This window comes from Macrotis lagotis, chromosome 1 (assembly GCF_037893015.1).
Source record: "Macrotis lagotis isolate mMagLag1 chromosome 1, bilby.v1.9.chrom.fasta, whole genome shotgun sequence".
Taxonomy (NCBI): Eukaryota; Metazoa; Chordata; class Mammalia; order Peramelemorphia; family Peramelidae; genus Macrotis; species Macrotis lagotis.
This window is the reverse complement of record NC_133658.1, coordinates 539,901,162-539,914,938: the sequence shown is the minus strand read 5'-3', so window position 1 is coordinate 539,914,938 and position 13,777 is coordinate 539,901,162. Positions and strand designations below refer to the sequence as shown.

At 37.0% G+C, this 13,777-nt stretch overlaps 1 protein-coding gene across 1 annotated transcript in view; it reads right to left on the bottom strand.

Annotated features, from left to right (window-relative positions):
* Window positions 1-13,777, bottom strand: part of SMPX (small muscle protein X-linked) — a 100,550-nt gene that overhangs the window by 48,628 nt on the left and 38,145 nt on the right. The window contains exon 4 of the mRNA XM_074214256.1: window positions 7,624-7,769. Within this exon, the coding sequence (XP_074070357.1) occupies window positions 7,638-7,769 (132 nt within the window). The 3' untranslated portion in view covers window positions 7,624-7,637. The remainder of the gene's footprint in view (window positions 1-7,623; window positions 7,770-13,777) is intronic.

The following is a 13,777-nucleotide window of genomic DNA, read 5'->3' as shown; positions in this document are numbered from 1 at the left end:
ACATGAAGGGATCCAGTCTTAGGAGCTCTCTGATAAAAACTCATAAACTAAGGACTCTAAGCTTTCGAGAGACAGAAACCACAAAAGGACCCAGTGAGGCAGTTCTACTACTCAAGGTAACCTGGAAAAGAGCAGAAAGACTCTGCTCCCGGGGTCGGAGGGGCAGCCCGCCAGAGGGAAAGAACTTCAGCCTCCCGGAGGCAGCCCCAGGGCGCTGGAAGCCACAGCTCACAGCAGCGGGGGAGTCTCCTGAGCTGCACCCTGGGGAGCACCGGCACAAAGTGGGGGAATAGCAGGGGACCTTTGCCAGAGCGAGCACGTGGAGCCCAGCCCTCAGGGCACACAGTCAGCAGCTTGGTCTTTCAGCAGCCCAAATCCAGGAAACAGAAGCTGGGGGAGCCAGTAAGCAGGAGCCCCCAGGGCATGAGCCCATTGAGTTGAGGGAGGGGAGTGAAGAGAGAGAGAGACTGCGGAGCTCTGCCCTCTGCCTCTGGAACAGGACTCTGGGGCTCTGACCACATTCAGATCCTGATCCCAGTCTAGGCCCCCCAACAGAACAACAGGGCCCCCCAACCTCAGCCCCGTGGCAGAGGGGGGCGCTTATGTTCATTCACAGACCAGGAGGGAGGACAGAACTTCACACACTGAGACCCTTGTGGGAGTGTCCCAAAAGCTCAGGAAGCACCCCAAAAAAACAGGCTTAGGCTGGGAAAATGAACAAGCAAAGAAATAAGAGGAAGACCATTGAAAAATATTTTGCAAATGAGCCCAAGAAGGATCAAAATACTCAGTCTGAAAATGAGGAAGCACAAGCTCCTGCATCTAAAGACTACAAGAAAAACAGAAATTGGGCTCAGGCTATGATAGAGCTCAAAAAAAGACTTTGAAAATCAAATGAGGGAGTTGGAAGAAAAACTGGGAAAAGAAAGGAGAGAGATGCAGGAAAAACATGAAAATGAAGTCAGCAGCTTAGTCAAGGAAATCCAAAAAAATGCTGAAGAAAATAGCATGCTAAAAACCAGCTTAGGTCAAATGGATAAAACAGTTCAAAAAGTTATTGAGGAGAAGAATGCCTTAAAAAGCAAAATTGGCCAGATGGAAAAAGAGATAAGAAAACTCTCTGAGGTGAACAAATTCTTCAGACAAAGAATAGAATTTAGGGAGATTGATGAATTTACCAGAAATCAGGAATCAATACTTCAAAACCAAAAAAGTGAAAAATTAGAAGAAAATGTGAAATATCTCATTGAAAAAACAACTGATATGGAAAACAGACTTAGGAAAGATAATTTAAAAATTATTGGAATACCTGGAAGTCATGATCAGGAAAAGAGCCTTGACATCATTTTCAAAGAATTACTACAGGAAAATTTCCCTGATATTCTAGAAGCAGAGGGCAAAATAGAAATGGAGAGACTCCACTGATCCCCCCGAGAAAGAGATCCCAAAAAACCAACCCCTAGGAATATTATAGCCAAGTTCCAGGACTCCCAAGTCAAAGAGAAAATATTACAAGCAGCCAGAAGGACACAGTTCAAATATCATGGAGCTGCAGTCAGGATCACACAGGACTTAGCAGCAACTACATTGGAAGCTCATAGGGCTTGGAATACAATATACCAGAAGGCAAAAGAGCTTAGAATGCAGCCAAGAATGAACTACCCAGCAAGGCTGAATGTCCTCTTCCAGGGAAAAAGATGGACTTTCAATGAACCAGGGGAATTTCAAAGGTTCCTTTTGGAATGGCCAGAGCTGAACAGAAGGTTTGATCTTCAGATACAGGACTCAGGTGAAGCATGGAGATAGGAGGAGAGGGGGGAAATATGAGGGACTTAATGAGGATGAACTGCATTTATAGAAAAATGATACTGATAATATTCATATGAACCATCTCAGTTAATAGAGTAGGTAGAGGGAGCTTTTATAGTTGAAGCACAGGAGAAAGCTGAATTTGAAGATAAAATATGGTGTAAAAATGGAGTCAATAGGAAAAAAAGGGAAATGGAAAGGGAGAAAGAAAAAGGAGAGGGGAAATAGGCCAAGATATTTCACATAATAAGATTTTTTTATTACAATGAGCTATTGCAATGATATGGAAAGGGGGAGGCAAGGGGGAATGAGGGAACCTTTGCTCTCATCAGAGATGGCTAGGAGAGGAAACAGCAAATATACTCAATGGGGTATAGACATCTGGAGTAAGAAGGAGTGGGGAGCAGGGGGAAGGGGTGGGGATGTGAATAAAGGAGGAGAGGATGGACCATGGGGGGACAGTGTTCAGATATAACACATTTTCTTTTTTACTTCTTGCAAGGGGCTGGGACTGGATGGCCTGCCCAGGACCATAGGGCCAGGTGGATTCTGGGCCTAAGGGGTGGTATGGGGGTTCAGGGCTTCTTGGCCCCAGGACCAGGGATCTGTCTGCTGCTCCACTCAGCGACCCTACAGCAGAGTCAGAGTGAAAGGAGAGAGAAAATATAGTACAAGGTAGTGGAGAAATAAGAAAGGAGGGAGTTGCAATCAGCAATGGCAACATTGGAAAAATATGGAAGTAACTTTTGTGATGGACTTATCATAAAGAATGTGATCCACTCACAACAGAGTTGATGGCGTTGGAACAAAGACTGAAGCACATTTTTTGTTATTATTATTTGGGGGAGGGTGCAGGGCAAGTGGGGCTGGGTGGCCTGCCTGGAGCCACATAGCAGAATGATCTTTGGGTATCTGAGGCCGGATTCGGACCCAGGTGCTCCTGGCTCAAGGGCCAATGCTCTGTCTGCCACCCAGCCACCCCTACTATTATTACTATTTTATTTTATTTTGGGTCTTTTTTTTTCTTTCTTCTTTTTGGTTTTTGCAGGGCAGTGGGGATTGGGTGGCTTGCATGTCACATGGCTGGGTGATTATTGGGTTTACGAGGCTGGATATGGACTCGGGTGCTCGTGGCTCCAGGGCTGGTGCTTTGTCCATTGAGCCACCTGGCCATACCTACAATTATTACTATAATTTTTTTTAATTTTAATTTTTTTCTCTCTTTACTTTTTTGCCCAAGCAAGTCTATCTATATTCATGGGGGAGGGGTATCTTGTTTACTTGTAAACAAGTATATTTTATTAATGTAAAAAAAACATTTGTATGAACTGAGAATAAAAAAAACATTAAAAAAATCGTTGACAGCCATCTAGCAAGAATATCTACTAGTCCCTTCAGCACCCGAGTCAATCTCATCTAAAGCAATGTAAACTCTTTAAGTCCAGTTAGGTGCTCTCTTACTCTCTCCTTACCTATCTCTTTTATCAATTCCTGTTAGTCATATTTGCTTTATCCTTTTAAATTTTTTTTATTTTTAGTTCCAAATTCTCTTTCTCTCTAACTACTCCCCCACCCATTGAAAAGGCAAGAAATAGTATACCCATTAAGTTTATTCTCCTTGGTAGAGAAAAGCAAGGTAATGTAAGGATTGAGCAGAACTACCCTATCTGTCATCAGTTACTAGGGTACCACCAACCCCAGGCTGCAATATCATTTCCTTGATCTTTCTCATATGTTGATCAAATATATTACAATTTTACCCCTAACACAGCAATTAATGTAAATATTCTGGCAAATAAGACTTTCAATGTTCCCTTTAAGATTTTATGGAAAAAATAAAAACAACATAAGTTTTAGACAATTAGAATTTTAAAGAAAAAATTATGATCTAAATCTTGACTTTAGGAGCACTTTTTCAGAGTAATAAAATAAGTGGTTTTAGTTTTGGAACCTGATACCTTTATTAACACTTTACTGAACTGGAAGTTTTTCCCTTAAGCATTTGTCCTAGAGTAATGAATCAACTTTCTTACCCATACCAACTAATCATTATACTAGTTTCTTTCTTAAACTAGTTTTAAAAGTCCTTCTGGAACCAGAGATGAGGTCAAATTTAGAACAATGTAGGTTTAATAAAAGCAAACTACCTAAAAATATCATTAGGAATTCACATGTCCAGCCAATGTGGGAATTTGATTTCCTTGACTATATACATTTGCTATGGCATGGAGCTTTTTTTTATAATTGAGGGGAAAAGAAGGAGTATGGGTTAGGCATAGCATTCCCTCCCTCTCCTTAAATGAAAAGAAAACAAAAGAAGGTCAGAAGAAATCAGACAAATAGAAAATTTTGAAATTTACATGTTGAATTTACTATATGCTTAAAAAAATAAAATCAAACTCTAAAATCTCAGTTTTACCTACAATCCTCTCATTTTATTCTACAGTATTTGTGGAAGTGGTCATTTTATTCTTTTATTCTTTTTTTAAAGAAAGTTACCTTTTTTTTGATAATTATATCAATAGACCACCATCAGTAGATTTCCTATCAGCTTTTCTACAAAGAAGTGATGAAATTTCTTAACAACCAACCACACTGGAAGCTTTTACCTCAGTTGACAAAATGCATAGAAGAATTGAATAAGAATAACAAAATATCAGTTTGCTCAGTTAGGTCATAGAAGTAAATGATGTTGCAACATATTTCCAGCCATTATATATCATATACATCAAAGTCCCTGAAATTCTTTCAGCAGCTATCAGTCTACTTACATTTTGTTTTTTACTCTTTTGTTTCTTTAAGTATGTTAAAAATCAGAACCTGCTCTTTTATTTTACAAAACAGTTTTTCTCATTCTCTGGGCTAAAAAGAGTGAGTTTCAGGAGGATATTTTCAAATGTATGAATTAAATCAATTTAGGTGTGACCCAAATTACTTGGCTTCCTTGAAGCCAGGTTGAGCTATGCTCCTCAGAACAGAATGTTTGTTCTGATTCTGTTCCCAATAGATGGTGAATTCACTTCAGGACCTTGGCATTCTACATCTTGCTCATCTATTTATATAACTATTAAATTCTTCATTAATACCAACAAGGAAAGTTAAATCAATGTGTGTCATTTCTAGGAACAGAAGGAAAAGAATTCATTCTAACTGGATGAACAAATTCCTCTTATTAGCCCAATGTAGCCCTCTCTCATTGTGACCTGACTGATGCTCATTAGTTCAGTCAACTTAGGGAGCAGGGGAAGTCATGCCAAATGGGTAAGAAATAGTTTTGTTGCAAATTTTAGACAAAGAGAGAATTTAACCCACATGTCCAAAGAAAAGGAGTAATGATTTGAGCCTAATACTCCTGCTGGCTGAATTCCCATTCAAGTCCAAGGGAGGTTGATCCACAGATGGAGTACTGGATGAAGCCCCAGGCAGGAGATTACTGTTATACGGATTTAAACCAAAATGAAAAGAGAGTCACAGCCTGTGATCTTGGCATTTCATCTGTTTATATTTTAAGTTCTTTGAGGGCTTTCTTATTCTATAAACTGAGACTAGGCTCTGATTCTAAGTTCCTATGATGCTGACTAAGTCAGTCAAGGAACATTTGTTTTAAAGGATTGCTCTATGTGTGAATATCTGTCATTCTGTGTCCCTGACATAATATTCTCCTGAGGGATAGTCCTCTGGATACTGCCCTGTAACAAAGGCAGAGACTCAGGACACCATGAGATCATTGATGGAGATGCTACTTCTGGGGGGATTCTGGGAGCAGAGTAGAGCAGGGGACAGGGAAGGGTCACTTTGTGGGGGAATTTTTAGGAATTGGAAGCATATAATCTATGCTGTGGCTTCCTATTTTGATTCTTCTTGCTAAATAATCACAAAGTTCAGTTATGCCTAAGTTGCTAAAGGAATCTGTTATCGTCTACTTCTGTGTTTCAGTGATATAAGACAAAGCCTCAGTGAGTTTATTCTAGTTATGACTGCTCCTCAGCTTCCAGGTAGAAAAATGGAACATAAGGTTGTTATTCCTTGGATTTCCAGAATGAAAAGGAAAAAGTCAGGGAGAAGGAGTCATCTTTATAAGTCTCCTCCCCATGCATTCTCTTTCTCTTTTAATACTCTTTCCAAAACCAGATGTGTGATAAAAAGAATGGAGACTTCCAAAAGTCATCAATATGTCAGACATTTGAAAAAAAATAGCCAGGCAAAAGGAAAAATTAAAACTATGAATGAACACATAAGAACACATTCCTAATCACTAACAGAAAAATGCAAATTAAAACAACTCTAACATTTTACCTCACATTATGCAAACTGACAAAGATGAAAAATAAATGGAAATAGTCAATGTTGGAGAATTTTAGAACATAAAGCACACATAACTATTGAAGGGGTCCAACTCTATTATTTTAACTTGAAATTATGAAAGAAACATGACTACAGCAAGGTTTATTTGTAGTTGTATTCTTGGTGAAAATAAAAATTAAGAAACAAAATGGGCCCCCACTGAATTAAAAATGACTGAAAAATATTGTGGTATAGAATAATATTGTGTGTGTGAAATTGCAAATATGAACAATCTAGAAAAAAAATGTGAGATTTATGTGAAAAATGAAGAGAAAAATAAACAGAACCAAGAAATCAACATATATAATGATCAAAGTTATGTAAATGTAAAGACCATTAAAACAAAACTGAATGCTGTGTAATAATAATGAATTAAAGTAGATTCAAAGAAGAGCCGAGAAAATATCCTTCCTTCCATTCATTGTAGAGTTGAGAACTATAGGTACAGAATCCTGTAAATACTGTCATACATGATCAATGTGCTAGATGACTTTGCTAGGCTGCCTTTTTTTTCTTTCCTTTTTAATCTGTGTTACAGGGGAAGGCAGGTCCAAGGGGAAAATGACCTTAACAACATAAGTGAAAAGATTAATAATAGGAAGTTGAATCCTGAATAATGGAAAAACTGGTAAAGGTCCCTATGAAAAGAAATGAAACATACCTCCTGTCTCATGTCAGAGAGGTATATGCTCTCAATTCCTTTTTCTTGTCTTACTCTTATAGTTAGAATCTCTAGCACAATATTGAACAGTATCATGGACATCCTTGTTAGAAGACTACTAGAATACCTGTCTTATTTCATAAATTAAAAAGAAAATAAAAAAAGAAAATCAATTAAAATAAATGTTAAGACTTATCTTTAGGGCAGCTAGGTGGCACAGTGGATAAAGCACCGGCCCTGAAGTCAGGAGAACCTGGGTTCAAATCCGGTCTCAGACACTTAATAATTACCTAGCTGTGTGGCCTTGGGCAAGCCACTTAACCCCATTTGCCTTGCAAAAAAAAAAAACCTAAAAAAAAGACCTATCTTTACAAAATGCTATTAAAATGAATAAAGATATTAATCTATATTGTTGCATTTATTGTCAGATAAGGTTTCTGTTAAAGATTGCTTTTGATTGTTTTTCTTTCTCAAAAGAGAGGATTTAGTCTGAAGGGATGGGTTTGGAAATGACTGGATAAAGACAAAAGATATCAATAAAAATATATTTTTAAGAGGAAAGGAAAATAGAGCCAATGCCTAAGTTAATACTTATGTCTGCACACATTAATAACTTTACCCTATATATAAGGAGGTGAAAGAAAAGTGGCTGGGCTTCATCATATCAATCAATATCTGACAGAAGTATCTGTCCTTTCCCACCAACTGCACCTACCTCCCAAAAAATCTCTGGAATTTCAGACACCATCTACTTGACTTTTTTTTTAACATATTTTACAAAAGGTTTTGCAAATTAAGAAAATACTCACCTTTCTCTTTTTGACTACTGCTCAGCTTTGGGGACATATTTCAGTTCACTTTTTACATTCTGGATCTCTGATAGATTAACTGCAGGTCCTGGCAGTTTCTTTGCTCCTGGAGGCACCTTCTTTTCTTCTGTGGTAGGAGGAAGGCTCTAGATAAAAAGGGAGAAAAAAGTCACTGTAGTTAAGAGGAAGCCAGATTCTTCCTCTGGTCACTACTATACTACCCAGAAGGGTCACAAACTATTATAGATTACCCAGTAAAACTCTCATTTTGCAAATGCAGAAACTGAATCTCCAGAGGTGAAAGGATTCATCCAAGGTCACACAGTAATAGAACCAGGACGCCAACCCATACTTTCAGATTCCAAATCCATTGCTTTTCATATTATATATATGTATATATATATATATATATATATATATATATATTTTATATATATATGTGTGTGTGTGAATATAATATAAACAACAAAAATGTTCAACTCTATTTGTATAAAATAACACAAAAAGAAGATTGCTTGGAAATTATGAATCTCTATTTCATGTTAAATCTTTAAAATATATAAAGCTCAAACATTATTTTGAAAACTGTCTAGCTTATGTATAGTTTCCTTAGAACTTCTTTCTGTTCCCTCTTAAATTAAAGGAAACTTCAAATTTCAGACTTCAAAACTCTCTCTCTCTCTCTCTGTCTCAGTTTATCTCTTTCTCTCTCTCTTTTTTTAGGTTTTTTTTTTTTTTGCAAGGCAAATGGGGTTAAGTGGCTTGCCCAAGGCCACACAGCTAGGTAATTATTAAATGTCTGAGACCGGATTTGAACCCAGGTACTCCTGACTCCAAGGTCGATGCTTTATCCACTATGTCACCTAGACACCCCAAAGGGGAAAGAATCAGGAATGAATTTATGGAGAAGTCGGCCTTTTTTTTTTCCAGGTTTTTGCAAGGCTAACGGGGTTAAGTGGCTTGCCCAAGGCTACACAGCTAGGTAATTATTAAGTGTCTAAGACCGGATTTGAACCCAGGTACTCCTGACTCCAGGGTCGGTGCTTTATCCACTACACCACCTAGCCACCTCTCTCTCTCTCTTTCCATCCCTCTCTCTATCTCTTTTGTCTCTGTCTTCATCCCTCTTTTTCTTTTGCCATCAATATTTATAAATCTTCCCAGACTCCCCCCAAACTGAGAGAGAGAATAAATATGCACAACCAAGAAAAATGAATCCTCAGAGTGACTGCATCCAAAAATATGTCTCTTTTGCATCTTGTGATCATCACCTCTGGACAAGTCAATTGTTACTACAAACTTCCTGGAGGGAAGAGGCTGTCATGCAAAAGATTCAAAGACTACATTGCCTCTATGATGAAACCGTTTCATATAGAAAGATCAATTCAAAAATTCTCTGTGTGTTTATTGTAGATTGAGTGCAATACATGTTCATAAAACACACTTTTAGTCATTTCCATTCTCAAAATATCTATCCTAAAATATTCAACTGATAGACTTAATAAACATGAAGCTCTTGAGGGTTTCCTGTGCAATACTTAATAAACAAATGTTTTTACCAAAAAAAAAAAAAAAAATCAGTGTGAATTACAGATCTGTAACTAATACAGGGGAAAGTGGGGCACTGACCCAAGATGCCCTGAGGAATATTAAATTTCATCCCCATGGTGGCCACTGTCACTATTTTTTGCCTTAAATTTTTCCAGTCCACATCACTCCATAGTATGATCCACATCCTGCCTCAGTCTACCATGGCCTAGATTCTCACCTGAAGAATCTCCCCTCCCTCAACCCCTGTTTCAGCCCCTGGATTCCATGAGGAATAGATTACTCCCTTTCTTGTCATGGCTAAACAGATGGTCAGAGTATTACCTTTGTTCTCCCTCTCAATGGAATTTGCCCATCAAAAAGACCTAATTTGAATAAATTCTATTGATACTGTTATTAAAAGTGAAAGGGCAAGACACATAATTAAACTGAATTTCAGTTTTCTCATCAGGAAATTAAGTTGAAGTATATAGTCTCTAAAGTCCTTCCCAATTTAAAATCCTAGAATGTTATAAGTAATATTATATCCTTTTTAAAAAGCTTAAAATGACAAGATAATATGAGAAGTTGCTCCAATCGAATACTAGTAAAGAAAAGTGCTTGCATAACAATGACATTGGAAACATAATTAGTTCTTGGGCTGAGATACAAACAGAGTTTTTTGTTTTGTTTGCTTGTTTGGTTGGGTTTTTTTTTTTACCATTAATTGGAAATAAGGTCTCATGAGGAGACTAAGCCTGGAGTCAGGAATATTCATCTTCCTGAATTCAAATTTGGTCTCAGATACATCCTAATCCTGTGATCCTGGACAAGTCATTTAACCCTATTTGCCTCAGTTTTTTCATCTGTAAAAATGAGTTGAAGAAGGAAATTCAATTAACTCCAATATCTCTGCCAAATGGGGCCACCAAAGAGTCAGATATGACTGTAGTGACTCAACAACAGCAAGTATAAAAGTTTCATGAAATTAATTCCACAATATGATGTGACTTCCCTTTATGGACTAGCTACCTTCCTGAGGATTAGCAAGACATTTCTTGAGGTACAAGTAGCCAGGCTTGAAGGAAGAATGGTATAGCAGAAAGAAGTTAGAGTTGGAGCTAAAAGCTAGGCTTCCTGATTCCTAGTCCTATCACTTATTTAATCATGTGATCCTGAGTACACCACTTTCCTACTAAAAAACTTGGTTTTCTCATCAATAAAATAATGGGGTTGAATTATACAACCACCAAGATCTCTTCTAATTCTGGCTTTGATGACTTTAAATTCCACCTCCTCTATGAATCTATTCCAAACCATTACAGCCTGCAATGAGCTTATTTCCTTCTGAATTCAGAGAACTCATTTTCTATGAACCTCATAGTTTATTCCTCAAATACCATTTTTCTTAATTTTTTGAATTTCATTATTTGTTTAATTTTTCATGTCTTGTCTTTTCTAAACTCCTTGAAAACAGGGACTATTTCTCATCCCTCTAGGCATCTCTCTCCAATTTTACATCCCTTAGTTTAAAAAAAAAGTATTGGGGCATCTAGGTGGTATAGTGGATAAAGCACAGGCCCTGGAGTCAGGAATACCTAAGTTCAAATCTGGCCTCAGACATTTAATAATTACCTAGCTGTGTGGCTTTGGGCAAGCCACTTAACCCCATTGCCTAGCAAAAACCTAAATAAAGAAATAAAGAAATAAATTGCAAATATGTATTCATACAATATTATATATTTACATTTTTGATGCAGTGTGTCAAGCAGTATAAGACTTAAGGAAATTCATTTTTATAGTCACTCTTTGAAGTTATGATTAGGAAGTGCTTTTAAATCAATCAACTGAACAACTACTACTTAAGTGTCTATCATGTACCAGGCACTGTGCTACAGACTGAGGTTATAAAAATAAGGGGGAAAACAATTCCTTTTCTCAAGGATCTCACAGTCTAATGGATTAGACTGACTTGAAGAATGCATGATAGCCAATTCTAACTCTGAACAACTATCTGCTTGCCCATCTCATAGATACAAAACATTCTATTTTATGTTGACTAAATATCATTCCCACCCTTACAACAATGTTGTTCAGACACCTAAAATGTAAAAACCATTACATATTTTCCATCACATACATTTCTATCAATTGAAATAGAACTCAGAGACATATTGCCAACCAAGAACTTTCTTTTAAGTTTTTTTTTTGGGGGGGGGGGGGTTCTCATTGAAATATTTGCTACTGTTCACATAACAGCTCTATGTACATATAAACAAAATGACATGAAGCCATTTCGACAGGTTCCAGGCTTTAAAATATCTTAGAATGCTTCAAAAAGCAGGGTGCTCAATATTATTTTTTCCTTGGACTCCCTTGGTAATCTGATAAAGCCTATGGTCCCCTTCTTAGAATAAGGTTTTAAGTGCATAAAATAAAAGATATAGGAATATAAAAGCATTGAAATGAATTATTTTTTTAAAAATATATCCATGGATCCCAGGTTAAGAATACAACTTCTGCAATGTCTTGAGAATAATTCAAGAAAATTAAGAATTAAATCAGAAATTCAGAGTAGGTTAAAAAGAAAAGCAAAGGGGTGGCTAGGTTGCACAGTGGATAGAGCACTGGCCCTGGAGTCAGGAGTACCTGAGTTCAAAAACAGCCTCAGACACTTAATGATTACCTAGCTGTGTGGTCTTGGGCAAGCCACTTAACCTCATTTGCCTTGTAAAAACTTTTTTTAAAAAGGCAAACTATGGATAATAAAGAGCTGAAAATTTATATATAATTCTTATTTTCTGTCTTACTTTGAATGTAGAAATGTCCATAGAGGAAGGGTAGAAGAGGAGAGATGTTTATTAAATTCAAAATAAGAATAATTTTTTGAAAAAAGGGAATTTGAAGTCAGGAATAAACGTTTGTTCTTTGTAGGAGCCTATGAGCACCTGCACAAATCTAACCAAGGCCACAAAAAGCATACAGAACCAAGCCATGGGATGAATCAAATTCTTTCCCCAACTTTCCCCAACTTCCATTTATCCTTCCTTTGCATTGTCAACTAATTACAATGCTCAAAAATCCCAAAGCACACATCTGGAAGCAGAGATGGTAGATAACTCCTTGGTGGTCTACCAATCACCATCTGGAGCCCCTGAAAAGTGAGGGAGCCTCCCTAACACATTACTGATGAAACTTTTTCTATTAAAAAAGGGACAGCAAGAAAATAACATTTGAAGAAGCTGCCACATGTCTACTCCTCCAATCTTGTGAGACTGTCATGCTATCACCCCACACTGAACACAGACCCAGAGATTTCCAAACTCTCTATCTCCATCCTGTGGCCTCTATCAGCTATTTAGAATATTCTATAATAAATTTCTTTTGACATTTGAATCTCCTGAAAAAGTTTCCTCCTTTTCCTCTTACTTCTTACTGCATGGATTCTGATTTATAACATGACCACCTGTTTGGAGACAACTTTGACACCAAGTATAATAAGCTAAATGTGTAAAAGAAATTGATTACTTCTCCTTTTAAATGCCTAGAATTCACAGTCTTCATTGAGAATTCTACAGTGAATGACCCTAATGTAATTCTGGTCAAGAGAAGAATGAATTGGGGCAGCTAGGTGCTACAGTGGATAGAATACTGGCCCTGGAGTCAGGAGTACCTGAGTTCAAATCCGACCTCAGACACTTAATAATTACCTAGCTGTGTGGCCTTGGGCAAGCCACTTAACTCCATTGCCTTGCAAAAAAAATTTTAAAAAAAAAGAGAAAAATGAATTGGTGCCCCTTTAGTGGGGTAAATTCACAAACTAAGTGAAAAACTAAAATATTGAAGTGCTTAATGGTTAATGATGTTTTCCTTCATTTGTTGCTTGAGTCTCTTGGTGCTGCTTCAACTAGCATAGTCCCTTACATAATGGCAAAATAGCACAATGCCATCTGCACCAACAGCACACATCTGAAAATAATTGCCCTCTCATTGGTACATAAACTAGGAGCCACAGGCCTATACTTCCTTCCCTTGTACATACATTTAGAAACAAAAATGGAGAAATTTAAAAACACTTTGCTGAAACTAGTTTTCTAGAAAATTCTATTGAGACTTCCTTTGAAAGCAGGTTTAGCAGGCTATAATGATTTTTTTTAATATGTATAGTAGTGACATAAATGTTACTTTCTTCCTTGAAAATATTTCAACAGTTTTAAGAGGGGTAAGTTTTAGTAAGGAAATGAAAAGAAAAGAAAAATGCTTCCAATTCAACCTGTTAAGCCCCTGGGTAAAATCACATTCTCTATCTCTGTACATCCTACCCTGATATTTTGCAAATTTTATGCACAAAAGTAATATGTGCATTTGTATTTATATGTGCAAAGAGCTGTTTTGTGAACTTGCAAAGAATAAATGTTGATGAGAATGGTATCTAATATTTGAATGGAACTTTTCCCCCAAGGAACTCAAATCTTGTTATTCTTCTTTGGCAAGATATATAGTTTTGTTTTCAATTGATGAAGATGCATATGATAAAAAAAAAAAGTTTTTCAGTTTAGACATCCAAATGGTTTGCTATAAAGATGGGAGCACTGTTTATTTAACAAGACTTCATTTTTTAAAAAAA